Raw genomic sequence first — 14,153 nt, 5'->3', positions numbered from 1 at the left:
CTCCCAGGCTGGGGCCGCCAGATAAGTGCCCCCCCCAGCAGGTCCTGTCCGGGCGGGTTCCCTGGGCCCCTGCGCAGTGCTCAATAGGCTGCTGTGCGGCCGTGCAGCTTACAGGGAACTCAGGCCATAGCCACCCCCCCCCACCACATACACACACTTCCCCTCCTCTGCCGCCCGAGGCCCCACTCCCCGGCCAGGCCAGTAGTTGTGGGAGCCGCGCAGAGCCTCCACCTGCCCTAGGTGAGGCGTCTAGGGGGCGGAGACACAGGTCAGGGGCTGCTCTGGGCGGGGGCAGGAGGATCGTCTGCTGCAGCTTTCACAGCTGCCGGCCTGGCTCTTATGGCTGGGCTGCAGCTCTGAGGCCCCGCTAGGGTTGCCAAATTTCCAATAGCACAAAACCGAGCACCCTTGGCCTTCACCGAGTCCCTGCCCCCACTCACTCTATCCCCCATCCCCGTCGCTGACTCTCCCCCACCCTCACTCGCTCATTTTCACCAGGCTGCCTCAGGGGGCTGGGGTGCAGGAGAGGGTGAGGGCTCTGGCTGCGGCTGCGGGCTCTGGGGTAGGGCCGGGAAAGAGGGGTTTGGGTGCAGGAGGGGGCTCAGGCCTGGGGCAGGTGGTTGGGGTGTGCGCTCCGGGCGGCATTTACCTCGGGGGGCTCCCAGAAGTGGCAACATGTTCCTCCCACTCCTAGGCAGAGCCATGGCCAGGCGGCTCTGTGCGGTGTGCACTCATTGCCTTTGCCCGCAGGCACCGCCCCCACAGTTCCCATTGGCCACAGTTCCTGGCCAAAGGGAGCTGCAGAGCCGGTGCTTGGGGCGTGGATAGCATGCAGAGCCCCCATGGCCGTCCCTCCACCTAGGAGCTGAGGGATATGTCGCCACTTCCAGGGAGCTGTGCGGAGCCGGATAAGGAGCCTGCCAGCCCCGCCAATCACACTTTTAACAGCCTAGTCGGCGGTGCTGACAAGAGCCGCCAGGATCCCTTTTTGACCGGGTGTTCTGGTCAAAAAAACGGACACCTGGCAACCCTAGGACTGCCTGGAGCTGGGTCCGGGAGAGCTGTGCAGGCAGCTGTGGTGAGCCTGGTCTCACCCCCACCCCATGCTGGGCGGGAGACCGGGGGGCAGGGATATGGGCAGGGGGCTGCTATCGGCCCCACCCCACACAGGTTGGGATGCGGGGGGACAGGTTCTACTTCTGGCTTGGCTGAGGGCGGAGTCTCTGGGGGAAGGGGGGTGGGCCCATGAGGGGAAGGGGAGGGGCCGCAGGGGCCCCGGCCTTTCCACTTTTGGGAAGGCTCCGACACCCTTGCTGATGATCCTGCCCTGCCTGGGGTATCCGGCACCGTGTCCCTTCGCCCAGCTCCAGTGCAGGATGTTGCCTCCATGCAGCCCATCCTCAGCTGATCTGCACTGGGATACAGTGAGTCACCTCCTCCCACACAGACACGCTGGGCTGGGCTGCACTGGGATACCTGGCTCAGCAGATCTGGAGGGTGCCGGGGTGATGATGTTTGTGCGGCTGCCCAAGTCCCTGCCGATTTGCTTTTCAAATCCTCTAGTACAGCGCTGGGGCTGCAGCCTCTGCTGCTCAGTCACCTGGTCCTGCTCCCTGCCAGGCAGGGGCTCTATCTGCTGGGGCCTCTCCTTGCCCTTCCCCCATTGCACTTGCTGTGTGTGTCTTAAGACATCATCATAAAGACAAGGCTGGGAGCAGGTGAGTCACCTCCTCCCAGGCAGACATGCTGGGCTGAGCTGAGCTGAGCTGGGGCTGGGCTGCAGGGGAATAACATGCTCACCTCATCCTGGGCCTAATCCTGCCAGGTCCTGAGCACCCTCAGCTGCACTGATGTCCTGCACCTGGCAGGATCACTTTTGTAAGACCCAGAAACAAACCAGCATCTGGTACTCGGCGCACGGCAGTCTAATGACCTGAGCCTGCTGCCGTGGTTTCAGAGGGGGCAGGAACAGAAAGGGTTAGAAAACCTGCCTTAAAGTGATAGGCTCAAGGAGCTCAGTCTATTAAGGGGTGACTGTGTGTGGGGAATTAGTCCTATGTGGGGAATAGCTCTTCAATCTAGCAGACAAAGGTCTAACAGGAGCAATGGCTGGAAGTTGAAGCTAGACAAATTGGAAAATTAAGCTGTATATTTTTACTAGTGGGTAATTACGCCTTGGAACAATTTACCAAGGTTGTGGTGGGTTCTCCATCACTGACCATTTTTAAATCAAGACTGGATTATCTCCTAAGCAATCTGCTCTCGGGAATATTGTGGGGAAATTCTATGGCCTGTGTGATGGAGGAGGTCAGACTGGATGGTCCCTTCTAGCCTTGGAATTGATGAATCTAGGAGTAGGCTCCAAGCCCCCTCAGGAATGGTGGGTGAATTAGCAGCAGATGAACTAGAATCATAGAATCATAGGACTGTAAGGGACCTCAAGAAGTCATCTAGTCCAGTCCCCTGCACTAAAGGCAGGACTACATAATAACCAGTCCATTCCTGACAGGTATTTGTCTAACATGTTCTTAAACACCTCCAGTGACAGAGATTTTACAACCTCCCTAGACTATTTGTCCCAGTGCTTAACCACTCTGACAGGAAGCTTTTCCTAATGTCCAACCTAAACCTCCTGTGCTGCAATTTAAGCCCATTGCTTCTTATCTTGTCCTCAATGGATAAGGAGAACAATTTATCACCCTCCGCTTTAGAACACCCTCTTACGTACTCTGGCACTGCATTTACACAAAGTGGAGCAGAATGCAGGCTCCCTCACCTTTAATATAGAGGGGCAGCCCCCAGAGACTACCCCTCCCAGCAGGCACACCTGGATCCAAGCACAGCCTCACACGCTGGGGCCTCTGCTTTAGGGCTTGTCTGCGGAGGGGGATTTATTTATACTGGTATAACATAACTTCCTATGTGGACGATCTTATTCCAGAATTATACCAGGGGGTTATACCAGTATAACTACTGCTGTAATTATACTGATATGATTGTGCTGGTAAACTTCCCCATGCTGAGCAGCCCTTCGTCATGATGAATCCTGTGGCCCGTGTTCTGCAGGAGATCAAACCAGATGGTTTAACAGTCCCCATAACTTTAAAATCTCTGAATCTATGAGCTATCATAGAATCTCAGGGTTGGAAGGGACCTCAGGAGGTATCTAGTCCAACCCCCTGCTCAAAGCAGGACCAAACCCAACTAAATCATCCCAGCCAGGGCTTTGTCAAGCCTGACCTTAAAAACCTCTAAGGAAGGAGATTCCACCACCTCCCTAGGTAACCCATTCCAGTGCTTCACCACCCTACTAGTGAAAAAGTGTTTCCTAATGTCCAACCTAAACCTCCACCTCTGCAACTTGAGACCATTACTCCTTGTTCTGTCATCTTCTACCACTGAGAACAGTCTAGATCCATCCTCTTTGGAACCCCCTTTCAGGTAGTTGAAAGCAGCTATCAAATCCCTCCTCATTCTTCTCTTCTGCAGGTTAAACAATCCCAGTTCCCTCAGCCTCTCCTCATAAGTCATGTGCTCCAGCCCCCTAATCATTTTTGTTGCCCTCCGCTGGACTCTCTCCAATTTATCCACATCCTTCTTGTAGTGTGGGGCCCAAAACTGGACACAGTACTCCAAATGAGGCCTCACCAGTGCTGAATAGAGGGGAATGATCACATCCCTCGATCTGCTGGAAATGCCCCTACTTATACAACCCAAAATGCCATTAGCCTTCTTGGCAACAAGGGCACACTGATGACTCATATTCAGTTTTTCGTCCACCGTAACCCCTAGGTCCTTTTCTGCAGAACTGCTGCCCAGTCATTCGGTCCCTAGTCTGTAGCAGTGCATGGGATTCTTCCGTCCTAAGTGAAGGACTCTGCACTTGTCCTTGTTGAACCTCATCATTTTTCTTTTGGCCCAATCCTCTAATTTGTCTAGGTCCCTCTGTATCCTATCCCTACCCTCCAGCGTATCAACCACTCCTCCCAGTTTAGTGTCATCTGCAAACTTGCTAAGGGTGCAGTCCACACCATCCTCCAGATCATTAATGAAGATATTGAACAAAACCGGCCCCAGCACCGACCCTTGGGGCACTCCACTTGATACCGGCTGCCAACTAGACATGGAACCATTGAGACATTGAGACATGGAACTACCCGTTGAGCCCAACCATCTAGCCAGTTTTCTATCCACCTTACCGTCCATTCATCCAGCCTAGACTTCTTTAACTTGCTGGCAAGAATACTGTGGGAGACTGTATCAAAGGCTTTGCTAAAGTCCAGAAATAGCACATCCACTGCTTTCCCCTCATCCACAGAGCTGGTTATCTCATCATAGAAGGCAATTAGGTTAGTCAGGCATGACTTGCCCTTGGTGAATCCATGCTGACTGTTCCTGATCACTTTCCCCTCCTTTAAGTGGTTCAGGATTGATTCCTTGAGGACCTGCTCCATGATTTTTCCAGGGACTGAGGTGAGACTGACTGGCCTGTAGTTCCCTGGATCTTCCTTCTTCCCTTTTTTAAAGATGGGCACTACATTAGCTTTTTTCCAGTCATCCGGGACCTCCCCCAATCGCCATGATTTTTCAAAGATAATGGCCAATGGCTCTGCTTTGTGAGGCCTCTTTAGTCTATCTACGCTACATAGAATCATAGAACCACAGGGCTAAAAGGGACCGCAAGGGTCAGCTCATCCAGGGGTTCTCAACCTTTTTCTTTCTGAGCCCTCCCACCCCCCAACATGCTATAAAAACTCCATGTGCCAGCTGTGTCACACCACCCGTTTTTCTGCATATAAAAGCCAGGGCCAGCATTAGGGGGCAGCAAGTAGGGCAGCTGGACGGGGCCCCACACCACAGGGAGCCCGGCAAAGCTAAGTTGCTTAGGCTTCAGCCCCGGGTGGCGGGACTGAGGGCCCTGGGCTTCAGCCCTATGTGGTGGGACTTTAGCTTTCTACCCTAGAACCCAGCAAGTGTAACATGGGCCCAGCTTGGCAGACCCCCTGAAACCTGCTCGTGGCCCCCAGGGGGCCCCGGACCCTTGGTTGAAAACCACTGATCTAGTCTAACCCCCTGCTCAGATGCAGAATTTGTTGTGAGTAAGCCATCCAAGTCAAGGCAGATGGTTATCCGGCCGCCTTTTGAAAACCTCCAGTGAAAGAGCTTCCACAACCCCCTGAGGCATCTGTGGCATTGTCCTACTGTTCTTACAGCTAGGACGTTTTTCCTGAGTTTTAGTCTAAATCTGCTGTGCTGTAGTTTGAACCCATTGTCTCTTGTTCTGTCCTCTGTCATAGAATCATAGACTTTAAGGTCAGAAAGGACCATTATGATCATCTAGTCTGACCTCCTGCACAACACAGACCACAGAATCTCACCCACCCACTCCTGTAACAAACCTGTGTCAAATCATGGTTTAAAGACTTCAAGATGCTGAGAATCTTCCAGCAAGTGACCCGTGCCCCATGTTGCAGAGGAAGGTGAACCACCCGCCCCCCCCCAGAGCTTCTGCCAATCTGCCCTGGAGGAAAATTCCTTCCCGACCCCAAATATGGTGATCAGCTAAACCAGGGGTAGGCAACCTATGGCACACGTGCCGAAGGCGGCACGCAAGCTGATTTTCAGTGGCACTCGCACTGCCCGGGTCCTGGTCATCGGTCCGGGGGGGCTCTGGATGTTAATTTAATTTTAAATGAAGCTTCTTAAACATTTTAAAAACCTTATTTACTTTACATACAACAATAGTTTAGTTATATATTATAGACTTATAGAAAGAGACCTTCTAAAAATGTTACAATGTATGACTGGCACGCGAAACCTTCAATTAGAGTGAATAAATGAAGACTTGGCGCAGCACTTCTGAAAGGTTGCCGACCTCTGAGCTAAACCCTGAGCATGTGGGTAAGACTCACCACCCAGAAAAGAATTCTCTGTAGTAACTCAGATCCCACCCCATCTAACATCCCATCACAAGCCACTGGGCATATTTACCACCAGTACTCAAAGATAAATTAATTGCCAAAATTAGGCTATCCCATCGCCTCCATAAACTGGCTTCAAGACTAAGCTTGATAAGATATGTCTTTTGCCCCCACTACTCCCCTTGGAAGGCTGTTCCAGAACTTCACTCCTCTGATGGTTAGAAACCTTCATCTAATTTCCAGTCTAAACTCCCTGATGGTCAGTTTATATCCATTTTTTCTTGTGTCCACATTGGTACTAAGCTTAAATAATTCCTCTCCCTCCCTGGTATTTATTCCTCTGATAAATTTATAGAGAGCAATCATATCTCCCCTCAGCCTTCTTTTGGTTAGACTAGACAAGCCGAGCTCTTTGAGTCTCCTTTCATAGGACAGGTTTTCCATTCCTCGGATCATCCTAGTAGCCCTTCTCTGAACCTTTTCCAGTTTGAATTCATCCTTCTTAAACATGGGAGACCAGAACTGCACACAGTATTCCAGATGAGGTCTCACCAGTGCCTTGTATAACGGTACTAACACCTCCTTATCTCTACTGGAAATACCTCGCCTGATGCATCCCAAGATGCATTAGCATTAGCTTTTTTCACGGCCACATTACATTGGTAGCTCAGTTATCCTGTGATCAACCAATACTCCGAGGTCCTTCTCCTCCTCCATTACTTCCAACTGATGCCTCCCTGGCTTATAACAATAGTTCTTGTTATTAATCCCTAAATGCATGACCTTGCACTTTTCACTATTAAATTTCATCCTGTTACTATTACTCCAGTTTACAAGGTCATCCAGATCTTCTTGTATGATATCCCGGTCCTTCTCTGTATTGGCAATACCTCCCAGCTTTGTGTCATCCGCAAACTTTATTAGCACATTCCCACTTTTTGTGTCAAGGTCAGTAATAAAAAGATTAAATAAAAGATTGGTCCCAAAACCAATCCCTGAGGAACTCCACTAGTAACCTCCCTCCAGTCTGATAGTTCACCTTTCAGTACGACCCGTTGTAGTCTCCCCTGTAACCAGTTCCTTATCCACCTTTCAGTTTTCATATCGATCCCCATCTTTTCCGATTTAGCTAATAATTCCTGATGTAGAACAGTATCAAATGCCTTACTGAAATCAAGGTGAATTAGATCCACTGCGTTTCCTTTGTCTAAAAAATCTGTTACCTTCTCAAAGCAGGAGATCAGGTTGGTTTGGCACAAGCTACCTTTTGTAAAACCATGTTGTATTTTGTCCCAATTACCATTGACCTCAATGTCCTTAACTACTTTCTCTTTCAAAAATTTTTCCAAGACCTTGCATACTGCAGATGTCAAACTAACAGGCCTGTAGTTACCTGGATATCTTTAAGAAAGGGAAAAAAGTTAGGAACCATGTTAGCAATTCTCCAGTCGTACGGTACAACCCCTGAGGTTACAGATTCATTAAAAATTCTTGCTAATGGGCTTGCAATTTCATGTGCCAGTTCCTTTAATATTCTTGGATGAAGATTATCTCTCCCCCCCCCGCCATTTAGTCCCATTAAGTTGTTCGAGTTTGGCTTCTACCTCGGACGTGGTAATATCTACCTCCATATCCTCATTCCTATTTGTCATCCTACCATTATCCCCAAGCTCCTCATTAGTCTCATTAAAGATGGAGGCAAAGTATTTGTTTAGATATTGGGCCATGCCTAGATTATCCTTAACCTCCACTCCATCCTCAGTGTTTAGCAGTCCCACTTCTTCTTTCTTTGTTTTCTTCTTATTTATATGGCTATAGAACCTTTTACTATTGGTTTTAATTCCCTTTGCAAGGTCCAACTCTACATGGCTTTTGGCCTTTTTCACTTTATCCCTACATGTTCTGACCTCAATAAGGTAGCTTTCCTTGCTAATCCCGCCCATCTTCCACTCCCTGTAGGCTTTCTGCTTTTTCTTAATCACCTCTCTGAGATGCTTGCTCATCCAGCTTGGTCTACAACTCTTGCCTCTGAATTTTTTCCCGTTTCTTGGGATGCAGGCTTCTGATAGTTTCTGCAACTTTGACTTGAAATAATTCCAGGCTTCCTCCACCTTTAGATCTCCAAGTTCTTCAGTCCAATCCATTTCCCTAACTAATTTCCTTAATTCTTTAAAGTTAGCCCTTTTGAAATCAAAAACCCTACTCACAGATCTATTTTTGTTTATCCTTCCATTTAGTTTAAACTGAATTAGCTCATGATCGCTCGAACCAAAGTTGTCCCCTACAACCATTTCTTCTATGAGGTCCTCACTACTCACCAAAACCAAATCTAAAATGGCATCCCCTCTTGTTGGTTCAGCAACTACTTGGTGAAGGAATCCATCAGCTATCGCATCTAGGAAAATCTGAGCCCTATTATTATTACTAGCCTTGTCCTCCAGTCTATATCTGGGAAGTTAAAGTCTCCCATGATCACTCAATTCCCATTAGTATTTACTTCATTAAAAACATTATCTCTATCCATATACAAATCAGATCTCGGTGGACTATAGCACACCCCAAGCACTATCTCAGGGGAGGCTCTAGTAGCTTTCTCCAGCTTTTTATGGCAGCCTTTCAAGTATTTGAAGACCGCCATCATGTCCCCCCTTAATCTCCTCTTCTCCAAACGAAACATACCCAGCTCCTTCAGCCTTTGCGCGTATGGCTTGTGTTCCATCCCTTTGATCATCTTTGTGGCTCACATTTGGATCCTCTCCAGTTTCTCTACATCCTTTCCATACATTGGTGATCTAAACTGGACACAGTCCTCCAGCTGAGGCCTAACCAGCACCAAGTAGAGTGGTACTATCACCTCCTGTGACTTGCATGCTATGCCTCTGTTAATGCATTTGCTTTTTTTTGCAACAGCTTTGTATTGCTGACATAGCCATGTATTTAGCTCATGCCCATCACTATGGTACCCAAGTGCCTCATATGGCAGGTTAGGGTAGCCATGCTCACTTTCAAGAGCCATGGCCCTGGGGAGAAGACGGACACTAAGCTGATGGTTTTCAATCTGGGAAGTGTATTAAGTATTTATGCGTAGGGAGCTGTGACAGTCTATGCCTCTAGGGTCAGGGCAGCGTGGGCTATCGGTCACAGGCCATAAAGCTGCCCTTCAGTGCAGGGCAGCGTGGCCTAGTGGCCAGGGTCTATAGCGCCGGCCTAGCGGCCAGGGTCTATAGCGCCACCCTTGGTGCCGGGCACCGTGGCCTAGCGGCCAGGGTCTATAGTGCCACACTTTGCTACAGGGCAGTGGGGCCTGACGGCCAAAGTCCATAAAGCAACTCTTTGGCATAGGGTAGCATGGCCTAGTGGCCAGAGTCTCTAGCATTGGGGTGTGGCAGCCTCAGTAGGGGGGCCTGGGCCCTAAAAGTGGCATAGTGGCTTGCCACTGACTCAGCAAGGGCGTCCTACCTAAACACACTGAGCTTCCCCAGGCAGGAGGTACCACTCCGTCACCCTCCCTGGGTCACTTCCTACCAGAGCCTGTGTTAGGGTTTCCCATGAGACATCGGGTCCTCTGGGTTCGGCTGGGCCATTCGGCTCCAGGGTTTCCTCCAGTCGCTGGGGTGCAGGCGGGCCGTGGACGGCTTCAATTCCCAGCTGAGGCTCCACAGGAGCTTCCTGGGCAGGTCCTTCCCCTGCAGCCTCCAGCCCAGAATGAGCTGGTCTCCCTCCCTTTATACTGCTAGAGCACTTGGAGCATGCCCAGTCTTGCCGGGGGGGCGGGACTTCCGCTGTCAATACCTGGGGCTTAACCCTGTCTGGGTTAGTGTGGGGTCCACTTACCCTGTCACAGGAGCATATTTTGTTTCTTTTAAAAATCAGGGCCTACGTCTTCAAACCTGCATACGTGAAGTTAGACTCCTAAATCCAGATTTAGGCTCCATGGCTGAAATTTTGGCCCCAGCAAATCACCCACCCACTTCAGTGGGGCCAGGATGTCACCCTGGACTCTAATTCCAGGCACCTGCGTTTGAACATGTTGGTCCATACATTTAAAAGCAAGCCCCTGCCCTGTGTTCCAAACAGCACCTAAGCTACTCGGCCCAGAGAGACTGTAACATGCAAGGGAGGTACAGGATGGTCATTTCTGAGGTTTGTTGCCTTTCTGCACTTCAGTGTACCCAGCAAGGCTTTTAGTCAGTTTTCCTCTCTGCTTCTCACCCACTACCCCAGGGCTGCAATATCTGGGCTGTAGATACTGCAGGGATGCATTGAAATCCCTCCAAAACCTGTGCTCAGGCTCAGGGAGATATGTTCTTGAGGCCATGCACTCATTTCTGCTACAGTCTCACCAACCCCAAACGCTCAGAAATTGTGAGCTCAGCCTCCAAATCAGGAGATTAGCTTTAAAAACCAACATGATTCCTAAACATAATCCAGTGCAGGCTCTTTGCATTGCCTTCTGGTTTCTGATTTTTTAGGGAGCATGCTGGTCCCATTTTTAAGCTTCTCTCTGCAACAGGGCTAGAAACTCATTTATTTTTTCAAGGAAAGCTGAGATTGTCACATAATCAATAGTCTCCAGGAGCTGGGTTTTTAAGTAAAATAGCCGCTATCCACAAGCTTTGCAATGAAGTGGTGAGATTTGGCAACACTGCTATTAACATGAGGTCTTTTATAGCTAGGCCTGGGGCCTCCGCTCTGGGCCAGTGCTGCTCGAAGGAGCTGGCTTCACTTTTGCACTTTAGGTCATTTCTCTTTAGCATCTCCCTGCTGAAGCAAACAAGGATCAGCTCTGTTCTCTTCAGCGATCACTGCTGCTGAGAGAATCGTGACCAGTGCGGGAGCAATTCCCACTAACAAGCATCTCTCTGGCGTAAAGTGCACTTGTGCATGCAGTGAATCTGAAGCACACTTTGAAGTTACAGATTGACTCTCAACACCCACTTGCTTCCACACACACAAACCTGGGGAGCAGTAACGTCAGGCAGCCAGGATGTTTGCTTAGGCGCAGAATGAATCGACCTGCCAGGAGTCCCCAGAGGAATGTGGGCTGTGAGCGAGACACTGACCTGTGGCACAGCTGAGAACAGCAGAGGCCCACAGCTGGTGCAGTAATGGACTCTGAACACATTTCTGATTAAAGTTTAACTTCTCGGACTCCTGTGGCTCCAGGATTCCCTCCGCTGCCTCTGTCCTAGGAAGTAAAAGAGAGGGTTTATTAGGAAATGGATTGATTTAGTGTCAGGTGCTAGAAGATACACAACCTAGCGTCACAAGGAACTACTTCAACCGAAGTTACACCAGGGACAAGGTGTCTCTTCAGCTAGAATCCCCAGGCCTGGTTTCAGGTGGGTTTGAATCCAGGCAGTTACAAACAGACATTGACATTTTAAAATGAAACCCCAATACTGGCGCGTGAGTCAGCTTCCCACAGCTCCAGTCGACAGAGCAAATCGGTCTGAGACAGCTCCACAGAATGGGGGTGTACAATGAACGTATTAAGGGGGGGGGGGGCAATCAGATTTACCTGTAAGGCCTTTTATAGACAAAGCCTCGTTGCTGTGGGGTAGGGACAGCCAGCAGAGCAACATGCTGAGACCAGGGCCGGTGCAAGGATATTAGGCGCCTAGGTGAAACTTCCACCTTGCGCCCCCCTTCTCCCTCCCCTCCTCCCGGACCACTGCTTATTAGAAACGTTCAAAAATACACCCTTTTTAGTCACGTCTATTTCCTTTCTTCATTCTTTCATAGACAAATCTAGTACATTTTATTCTACCTTTAGAATATCCAATTATTGTTGTTAATAAAATTTATAAAATTAGAATGGTGGATACTCCGTCATACAACAACTGACGATATCAATATGACAAATTCCAACAACCTATACGTGCATATTCACACAACAGTGAGTTTGGATCCCGTGCCACTCCCGGGAGTCAGCAGTGAATCCCTGGGGAGACTAGTGGATCCAATCGGAGAGAAACCCCCATGCGGCTCTGGGGTGGGCAGCTGGCCTGAACTAGGTCCTTTGTCCGATGTCCCTTGACCCTTTTTGCTTGGTGCCAGGGAGTCCCACTTTTTTGACTGCTTCTTGGGCACTGGCGAAGGGTGCGGGCTCTCGGGTGGGGCAGGGCTGGGGATGAGTTTGGGGTGCAGTCAGGCTGCCCCAGGGATGGGGCCAGAGAGGAGGACTCCCCCAGCTCTCTCTCTGCCAGCAGCAGTGAGTTCTGGGGGAGGGGCCCCCCACTTCTGCCCCCACCCCAGTAGCACACTCACACTGCACCACTGTCACTGCACGTGCTCCTAGGGCCCTTCTCAGGTCCAGGAAGCCCCCTTGCCTCCCCGGTGGTGGGTGTCGGGGGGGGAGCTGCCATCACGTGTGCCTCCCCCTGCTGCTGCCCCTCACTGTAGCCTCACCGGGGGTGACCCTTGCCCAGTGTGGGGCAGGAGCGGTGACTGCAGGCAGGGGGGGAGGGGTGGGGCTGTGCTGGTGGAGGGTCCCGCCAGAAAAGAAAAGGGTCTGAGGGGGAAGGGCAGCCTGCCCTGCCACTAGTGGGTGAGGGGCACTAGGACCCTGCGGCAGCAGTTGATGCCGGGAGCAGAGCAGAGCGGAGGCAGCGTGGAGCTGCAGGAGAGAGAGGCAGGGAGGCTTCTGGGGCTGGGGGACACGCAGGGGACGCACGGGGGCAGCAGGCTGAAACACTGTATAAAAAAAATCGGGGGTGGGGGGCACCGCGTTTTGGCGCCCCCAAATCTTGGCACCCTCGGCAACTGCCTAGTTCGCCTAGTGGTTGCACCGGCCCTGGCTGAGACTCCTGAAGGATCTGACGTAGCATGGAAAGGAGCTAAATCCGTACAGTAAGTGGCACACACATGGTGTTTATTGGGCTCGTAAGGAAAGGCCGAGGCCCTGACGTTTGCGGCTAATCACCTGCCATGCTTTGTTGCTCAGGCTTTAAAGCCAGGCACAAGGCAGAAATGTGCAACAATTACTCCTGGCCGAATTCTGCGCCACTGCACATGCACAGAATTTATGTCCCCCACAGAAAACTGACTTTCTGACGGGGAAGCGAAGGGAAGCCACAAGAGCAGTCATGTGACTCTCCCCAGCAGTGTGTTTCTGGTACCCAGGGCAGCCAGCAGAGAGGTAAATCACTGTGGGGCATGGGGCGGGACTGGGGAAGACACGGCTGCGTCAGGCTCAGCTGCTAGCCCTGGCTGGGCTGGAGAGGATGGGGCCTTCTCTTCCCTTACACAGCTTCTGGGGCTGGGTCAAACCCACCCCGAGATTTCTCCCCCCAGCTGTAGGAAGCTCTGCAAACTCCTCCCCTGCCCTGCTTCCTATACCCATCGTTCCTTAGCTTCAGGGAGAGGGATCCTTCTACAGGGAGCTGCTCCCCCATCCACCTAACCCCCATCCATCCAGGCCCCCTCATACCTGACTCTCCTGCCAAGCCTCACCCCTCCACACACAAAACCCCCGATGAGCCCCGCTCCCCCTGCACCTGGACCACCCCAACATGCCACCCGTACCCGGATCCCCACCCCAACGAGCCCCAACCAGCTTCACCTGGATCTCCACCCCACTGAGCCCCACTCCCCCAGCATCTGGAGCCCCCCCACTGCATCCCCCACACCCAGACTCCCCTGCAGGGGCGGCTCCAGGGCCCAGCACGCCAAGCACGTGCTTGGGGCGGCATGCCGCGGGGGGCACTTTGCCGGACGCCGGGAGGGCGGCAGGCAGACAGCCTTCGGCGGCATGCCTGCGGAGGTTCCGCTGGTCCCGCTGCTCTGGTGGACCTCCCACAGGCACGCCTGCGGGAGGTCGACCGGAGCCGCGGGACCGGCGACCGGCAGAGCGCCCCCCGTGGCATGCTGCCGTGTTTGGGGCGGCGAAATGTCTAGAGCCGCCCCTGCTCCCCTGCCAAGCTCTATCCCTCCGGCCCATGCCCAGACACGCCCCCGCTGAGCCCCAACCACTTTCACCTGGACCCCCTGTAGAGTCCCATTACATTGAACCCAGAACCCCCTACAAGCTCCTGTGCATCCAGATCCCCCCCACCGAGCTGCTCACACCCAGACTGCCCCACACAGAACCCTCTCAACCCACACCTGGATCCCCCACATGAAGCCTTCCACACTTGGACTCTGCCATGCTGAGCCTGCCTGCCCACATCTGTGCACCTGGCACGGAGGGGCAGGGCCCTGGGGTGTTTCTGGGGCAGGCCCGGTCCTTGC

General features: G+C 51.9%; 1 protein-coding gene across 1 annotated transcript in view; it reads right to left on the bottom strand.

Moving 5' to 3' along the window:
- Nucleotides 1-14,153, bottom strand: part of BSPRY (B-box and SPRY domain containing) — a 30,880-nt gene that overhangs the window by 5,648 nt on the left and 11,079 nt on the right. Inside the window, exon 5 of the mRNA XM_044992150.1 lies at nucleotides 10,985-11,109. Coding sequence (XP_044848085.1) covers nucleotides 10,985-11,109 — 125 coding nt within the window. The remainder of the gene's footprint in view (nucleotides 1-10,984; nucleotides 11,110-14,153) is intronic.

This window comes from Mauremys mutica, chromosome 18 (assembly GCF_020497125.1).
Source record: "Mauremys mutica isolate MM-2020 ecotype Southern chromosome 18, ASM2049712v1, whole genome shotgun sequence".
NCBI classification, from domain to species: Eukaryota; Metazoa; Chordata; order Testudines; family Geoemydidae; genus Mauremys; species Mauremys mutica.
This window is presented reverse-complemented; position numbering and strand designations above follow the sequence as displayed.